The sequence below is a fragment of the Chrysemys picta genome, chromosome 12, assembly GCF_011386835.1.
Source record: "Chrysemys picta bellii isolate R12L10 chromosome 12, ASM1138683v2, whole genome shotgun sequence".
In the NCBI taxonomy this organism is placed as follows: Eukaryota; Metazoa; Chordata; order Testudines; family Emydidae; genus Chrysemys; species Chrysemys picta.
The window spans coordinates 9678112-9686117 of record NC_088802.1 but is presented as its reverse complement, the minus strand read 5'-3'; the positions used below and the strand labels follow the sequence as shown (position 1 = coordinate 9686117).

Here is an 8006-nt window from a genome sequence, read left to right as displayed (position 1 = left end):
CAGCAGAGCTTTGGAGAGGGGGGCGGTGAGAAGCCCAGGGCTGGGATTAGTCAAGGCCTGGGGGTCAGGATTGAGGGGGATCAGCAGAGCTGCAGGGGGAGCTGAGAACTCGGCTAGCAGGGGACTGCAGGTCAGGATTGAGGGACATCGGCGGAGTAGGGGGAGCTGAGGGCTGGGATAGCTGGTGGCTGTGGGTTAGTAGCGAGTAGGTGTCTGGTGAATTTTTTCCTGGAGCTAATTTCATTTATCCCCATCCTGTTTGTTCTCCTGTTGATGCAAACAAGCCACAAACAGTGGACAACAGGCAGTGAGCCCCCATAACTCCTTTGCAGTGCCTCACTGACCGAGCACACCTGCCAGACTGGGCCACACTCAAAATCTGGCTGCTGGAGATGGTGCTGGGGCTATGCACCTCTATAGCCTTTAGCCCAGAGTTTAAAACCACTCCTCCAGGATGTGGGAAACCCAGGATCAATTCCCCCCTCTGCCACAGTGGGAAAAAGAATTTGAACTTACCCCTCAGGGAAGGGCGCTAACCCCTGAACTATGGGATAGTCTGGTGTGGGGTAGGGTGACCAGATGTCCTGATTTTATAGGGACAGTCCTGATTTTTGGGTCTTTTTCTTATATAGGCTCCTATTACCCCCCACCCCCACCCTGATTTTTCACATTTGCTGTCTGGTCACCCTAGTGTGGGGCTCCCTCAATCTGTCCTCTTGCAGCTGTTCCACTGGGTAGAAACACTCAAACCGTTCTTAAGCAAGGGAGAAAATGACCCTGTAGCCTGGTGGTTTGAGCACTCACAGAGGAGGTGGGAGACCCAGCATCCGATTCCTTCCACGCCCCTTGCACTCATCAGTATTTAAATATTTACTCGCAGTATTTTCTCATTTATGAGAACTGGCTGCCCTCGTGTGTCCGTTTCGGAGTACTACATGCTCACGAAAGGAAAAGTCATGATAGGAGGAGTTAAAGGGTTACTGGGATTTATTCATGTCAATTCAAACCGCCTTGGTAGGATGTTGCAATCACTTTGCTGAACGTTGAAATGACTCCAGGAGGCACAAACCAGTGGGGAATGACCTCCAGGGTGCGAAGGGATCTTACTTTACAATTTCCACTCTAGGGGATGGAAATTAATAGGAGTGTGGGAACGGGAGTAGGGTGTTCACGGTTATAGTTCTGACTGTATAGTATCCTGGAGCAAATCTATTAGCCTCTCTCTCTCTTAATCCGGGCAGTTGATTTCACACCACTTGATCTTTGCTCTTGTAACCCTTGATTAGCACTTATAAACTTGAGATCTTCAGCTGAAGGGCTTCAGAAAAAGCAAGATATCACTAAGGCATTATCACCCTATTAGAGTGCTGTGTACGAGAGGGTGATATGCGCATCACAGGGCTGAAACAAACTTAGCATCACAATACCGACAAACTACACGCTAGCACCCCTTAGGGTGTAGCATTGTGAACGGTCCCCTAGGGGATTCTGTAATGGCACATCCGTACTATTGAAATCATCTGTCAAATCAAATCTTGAGTGAGCACAGCACGTAGTTGATTGCGAATTTAACACACTGTGCATAAAACGTGTAAGCGATTAAAGGCACTTCCAGCACCGTTTTAGGAATATTTACTACAGAATTGTGCATCTACATACTTGCTCATTCTGTGAAATATTTACTCAAAGCGCAAACTAACCCCTTTAACCTCCGTATTAGATTGTTGAGGGGAAGGAGAGAGAGAAAGAGGGAAGGGGCGGGTAGCAGACTTCACTCTGAGTCTGATCTCTATGGCAGTGTTTTAGAGACCAATCCCCCGCTCTCCCTACAAAGAAAAGTTGCTTAATTTTCGCTGTCCGTGCATTTTTAAAAAAAAGAAATAAATTTAACAAAAAGACGTAAGACAGGGGACACTGTCGCACGTTAAAAACGAAAGTTACTCCCTTTTAGTTTTACATAACGGAACCTATTAACTACTTGATCATAAGGACAAATTGTTTAATCCGATTTGAAGTCGTTTTAGGCTCGGGCGCCGCCATCACGTGGATCCGCGTTAACCGCCTTCAGGCTCTTGCCCCGCGCAGGCATCGCACGAGGTGAACATCGCTGGATGCGACAGTGACTCTTTTCGCATGCAGAGCGCATAACTTCCAGTCCTCGCACAACTGCACCAGATAAGCTTCCGTGGCTTCCTGCAAGGCTAGATAGGTGGGAAGTTGGACACGCAGGCGGCTGCCCCCAGAGCTCTGAATGACCATCTTGCTCAGGCGCTGAAAAGACTGTTTAGGAAGCAACAACTCGGTAGATTTCCGAGACCCTCGGCTCTGCCAGAGCACTTCGGTCTGAAGACGATCATGGGGGAGTTTCTTCACCTTCTCTGGTGTATAGGAATAGGCACTTGTTCGACCCTTTTTTCCTAGTTGCTTACTCCACTGGGCTCTCCGCAGGGATAGCTTAGACACTAACTGCTTTGCCCTAACCATAGAGAAAAAGAAAGAGGGAGGGAGGAACCACAGCAGCACTTTTTTAGTCACCTTTCTGTACCGTTCAGTGAAGAAAAGCAACAGACTACTAGCTGCTAGGGGATCCTTATATAGGCACGAGTGAGCGCTGATTGGCTCACAAGGAAAGGCAGGCTCTGATAGGACGACAAGGAGTCCAAGACTCTGGTTGGAGGAAAAACAAGTCTTTTTTTAAAGCGACCACCTGCAAATGCAGCCACGGCAGGAAACAGGCAAGGGAGATGAACCTTTTCCTCTTCCCTCAAAAGAAACGATTAGAAAAAATGAACACATTTCATTCTGATCTAAGAATCAGTGACAGGAATATTGTAAATCTTTTGTGTGTGTCCCATTATGTTAGAGAGAAAAAATAAGCGTGAAAGGGAAAATATACCGTAGAAAAAGACTCCCAATCTATTGAAGCAGAATTATTATAAACTGGCCAGAAATTAGGATTAAATAACGTATAGGGACAGATTTTGCATAGGTTTCTCCTTTCTTTTCTCCACTCCCTAGACTTTTCCTCCTCCTTCAACTGGGGCCTCAAGAGCTTGACCCTTCTCCCATGTGAGTCAAGGGTGAAGCTCTAATTAACTTGTGTGGAACAGGATCCAGGCCTAACACTACTCCAGGAAGAAGGAAAACAAACTCCACTTTACTACCGCAGAATCCTATTTTCAAATACCAGACCTGCCTTTAAAAAAATGTTCGGAAGTATTTACAATCTGGGGAAGCTTTGCCAGAAGGAGAATAAGTCCCTTTGATTCCTGGAGCCATTATAGCCATCTTTCAAATGCCATAGAGAAACCTCTCCTTTCACTCCATTTGGCACTAGTTATTTCTTTCAAACGAGTTTAGAAGGGATGTGTAAGGGTCGAGTTCATGGGGTTGTTATTAAACTGTAAATGATAAGACACAATACACAGGAAAATCAGCTTCCGAAGTAAGCACCGAAAATAACTCTTGACAGACCCTCAAACTGCTCTTCCACCAATAGAAACAACCAACAAACCCAATCTGAAACAGACCCTTGCAATCCTAATCCTGTAGGGAAAAAAATGTGAAGACCCCTGCCCTGATTGGTAAAGAATGAGAGCCAATAGGAAGCGAGATTCTTTTTTGTCCAATAGGAAGAAAGGAGTGTTATTCCCTCTGTATTTGCAAGTGTTTGGGTGTGTTTCTGAGGTTTCTTTAAGAACGAGTTAGATGACAACAAAACCCGAGAAGCAGACGAATTGCTTTGCTCTTTTATTCTGCCTCACACCCCCAGCCTGTCCCAGTGAAATCCAGAGGCCGCAGCTGCGGGAATGTGGGTTAAATTTAGCCATAAACACGAATTCTCTCCTGAGCTGAGGAGTCAAATGGGCGGCCACAGCCTAGTTTTGTGACCTATCCCAGACAAAAACTCATGAATATTTCGGACAACGCCAGCGGGGGACCTAGCTCAGTGCCCTGGAGCGGGGAGGGCGAAATGATTGTGCAAATCGGGGCTGGTGCTTTTTGGGGGGCAACATGAGTGGGGCGGAAGAAACACAGGCTGGGGGGAGGCGCTGGAGCAGGAGTAAAGCGGGGGATTGATTCGGTTGCGTCGGGCTCTGCTCTCTATCTGGCCTCGAGTGGCGGCCGCCGGGCTCAGTGTCAGGGCGGCGGCCCCACGTGCGGGTCTGGGTGGCAGCAGCTGGGATTGGGTCGCAGGGACATGCCCGGTTCAGTTTCTCTCCCCGCGGCTTTTGCGGCCTCCCGCGCGGCTCGGGAGAATCCCCGGCGCAAGAGAAGGAGGAAACCGACTCTCAGCCAGGTCATTCTCCGGGCTGCTGCTGTCCCCGCTGCCGGCAGAGGCGTCTCTCTTGCCGCCATCAAGAAGACGCTGGAGGGCGAGGGATACGACGTGCGGAAGAACAAGGGCCGCATCAAGGCTGTGCTCCGTTATCTCCTGAGCCAAGGGGCCCTGCGTCGGGTCAGCGGCAGCGGCGCCTCGGGCTCTTTCAGGCTCCAGCGGGGAGGCGGCGCCGCCAAAGCAAAAACGAGGGAAACAGCCGCGGCCAAGAGGCGCCAGAGCTCGGCGAAGACAGGAACAGCTGCCCCAGGGCCAAATGACCCCAGCGGGGAAATCAAACCGGCTGCTGCACGGCCCAAGAGGGTCAGCGGGAGCCCGGGCAAAATCAGGGGGACGGTGGCAACGCGCAGGAAGCAAATCTTAGAAGATATTATTAAGGGCACCTTCCTTCTGGAGTGACGGCTCAGGCCAGGAGCGAAAAACAAAACCAAAACGGTTCTTTTCAGAACCACCCCCAGCGTTCATCAAAAGAGCGGATTCTGTGTGCGAACGCTTGGGTGCCGGGTGTCGTAAGGAAGGGTTGAAGTGACAACCCCCAGTAATCAGGGAAACATACTTGCGTTGCAAAGAAAGCCCCATTCATTCAAGTACTAGCAGCGTTGAGCAATGTAGTTTATGATACGCAGTTCGGGAAAGCCGACAGCGCTATAAAGCCCGGGGACTTTATCGAGATTACCCCAATGCTGGTGTTAAAACAGGTTTTTAGTGCTGGTAAACAATGCAATGCTTTCTGAAACACGAGTTCCTACAGCCCCTGTTTGCCTTCCTTCTTCCCATTCACCGCAGGGTTCGCATCTCACAACCAGGATTTTGGCTCCACACACATGCAACGAAATCAAACAAAACTGGGGCCATCTGTGCTAACGCTCATCTGGAGAACGTTATGGGGTAGCTCTTAAAAGAGCCTTCCGATTCTTTCCTTAGGGTGAATCAATAGTTGTGTGACTTTGAGGACTTTCTCTAGATGCTTCCCACTGCATAAGGGATGCAGAAGTAGCTCCTGATTTTATAAGGTCCTTTAGTTTCTTCCTGGCTTTTTTTCTTCGCTGCTTTGTTCTTCCTCTTAAGCTTCTTCTCCTGCTTCTTGAGCGCTTTGGGCCTCTCCAAAGGGCCTTTTCTGGGCCAGCACTTCCTTTCCCCACCCTGCTTTAGTATGACAAGGACTCTGATTTTAACAGGAATGGAGGAGGGACATTGTGTAAAACAGTCCACTTCCCCCCCCCCCACACACACACACACCCTGGTCTACAGCAGTGGTGCGCAACCAGGGGTACACAGAGGTCTTTCAGGGGGTACTCAACTCATCTAGATATTTGCCTAGTTTTATAACCAGCTACAGAAAAAGCACTAGGGAAGTCAGGACAAACTAAAATTTCACACAGACAATGACTTGTTTATACTGCTCTATAGGCTATACACTGAAATGCAGGCACAATATTTATATTCCCATTGATTTATTTTATAATTATATGGTAAAAAGGAGAAAGTCAGCACTTTTTCAGTACCAGTGGCTGTGACACGTTTGTATGTTTATGTCTGATTTTGTGAGCAAGTAGTTTTTAAGTGAGGTGAAACTTGGGGGTACACAAGGCAAATTAGACTCCTGAAAGGGGGGCAATAGTCTGGAAAGGTTGAGAGCCACTCATCCATAGTATGAATATCTCATAAATGGATAAAGGGTTAAATTAAAGGATTATTTTAACAAATATTGAGTTGTATTGCAGTATCAAACAAACCCCATTCAGGAATGAAGTCCCAATGTGCTAGGTGCTGTACGAATACACCTTCCTTACTCCTAGTTCACAATCTAAGCAATAGCTTCTAATTAATAGTGGGAGCAAAGTCACTTCTCCATGTTTTCTGTTTTCTTTCAAACATTCGCGGTGTTTGATTGGTTTCCCAAGGGAACCAATGAAAAGTGGAATGTTGGAATCCTTAATTTGCATATCGCCGTTGGAAAGGGGGATTGTTCCATGTTGGCTTGAAGGAGGTTGGGGTCAGTGCTAGCCGAGGGGAGGGGGGGGAGGAGCAGGCTATCTAGGTTTTCACTCAGGTCCGACTATAGGCAATATAAAGAGGAACTATGACTTCTTGTATGCTCAGAAAGAGACGGAGTCTGGTAGAGGTGTGTAGTTGTAGAGGACTAAGAAAGCTTTGGAACAGCTTAATGCTGATTAGAAAGCAAAATGGTGATCAGCAGCAGCGTTATAAAGATTCTCACTTTATTTACTTGTATGAGGTCCGAAGGCGCTAAGGTTGTTACTGTATATATCTGCTTTAAGTGAAATTTCTTGTTTAGCTAGATTAGAAATTGATTATTTAAAAGTAATTATAATTCAAAGGTCTCTTTACAAGCTACTTATCTATCTTCAAAATAATTGCTATGCAAACTTGTACCAAAAGACACTTATGATAATTAGTAGCTTTAAAAGTAGGAACAACTTGCATTAAATTTTTGTAAAACATTGCTATTCCCTTAAACTTTGTATTTTCTTGTAAAGATTTCAAGGTGAGGCTATGCAGATTTGTTTGGCTTATCACTCTTGGAAGTGAGGATAGAAGAAGCTGATGAAATGTGGGGGTGACTGAAATTTTCTCTTTAGCTTTTCACAAGCAGTCAACTTTGCTATAACTTGTATTAAGCAGTCTCTTTTTTCCTACCACTGTCTTGTTTAAAAACAGTTAAATGGTGATGTGGGTGTACTCGCTGTAGGACACTACTTTCTCAGGCTTGTGGCTGACTATAAATGATAAACTCAGTAGGCATGTCTCTGCCCCTCAGAGGAGAACAATTTGTTGTAAACCTTGAATTAAAAAAAAAAAAGCCTTCCAGTGCTTGATTTTGAGAAGTCCTTGTGGATCCGGATCAGTGAGAGGTACATCTACAGAGCAAAGAAATTCATTTAATTTTGTGTCAATTCAACTCACATTGAGTGTATTTCTTGGGTTTCTGTCAATCTTTCTGGTCCAAAGATGGGACTCAAAATCCCCTATTTCCACTGGACAAAAGAGATTCTTGCATCCTATTAATTCCATTGTTTCAACTATCACAATAGAAGGGCAGGAGTTCCAGCCCAGAGGAGTATAAAAATGTGGAAAAATTGGAAAGGGTCTAGCAGCTGGCAACAAAAATGACTGGGGGGCTGGAGCACATGACTTATGAGGAGAGGCTGAGGGAACTGGGATTATTTAGTCTGCAGAAGAGAAGAATGAGGGGGGATTTGATAGCTGCTTTCAAATACCTGAAAGGGGGTTCCAAAGAGAATGAATCTAGACTGTTCTTAGTGGTACCAGATGGCAGAACAAGGAGTAATGGTCTCAAGTTGCAGTGCAGGAGTTTTAGGCTGGATATTAGGAGAAACTTTTTCACTAGGAGGATGGTGAAGCACTAGAATGGGTTACCTAGGGAGGTGGTGGAATCTCCTTCCTTGGAGGCTTTTAAAGTCAGGCTTGACAAAGCCCTGGCTGGGATGATTTAGTTGGTGTTGGTCCTGCTTTGAGCAGGGGGTTGGACTAGATGACCTCCTGAGGTCCCTTCCAACCCTGATATTCTATGATTCTATTCTGTGAGAAGGGCTCTGCTCTGCCCGTTTGTGGTTATGGGAGGATGAAGGATTGCTGTTCTCAGTAGGTATGCCTTATGCCTAGAAAGGGGAAAGCAGGGGCA

The 8006-nt window shown here is 46.6% G+C and overlaps 1 protein-coding gene across 1 annotated transcript; it reads left to right on the top strand.

Moving 5' to 3' along the window:
• Window positions 1-4201: 4201 nt before the first annotated feature.
• Window positions 4202-4738, top strand: LOC103306887 (histone H1.4-like). Its single transcript, XM_008176380.2, has one exon. It carries the CDS (start codon window positions 4202-4204, stop codon window positions 4736-4738), a length of 537 nt encoding a protein of 178 aa, XP_008174602.2.
• Window positions 4739-8006: the final 3268 nt, after the last annotated feature.

Excerpts from the sequence above, each read along its gene's own strand:
- LOC103306887 (XM_008176380.2), top strand. The coding sequence starts at position 4,202 with ATGCCCGGTTCAGTTTCTCTCCCCGCGGCTTTTGCGGCCTCCCGCGCG.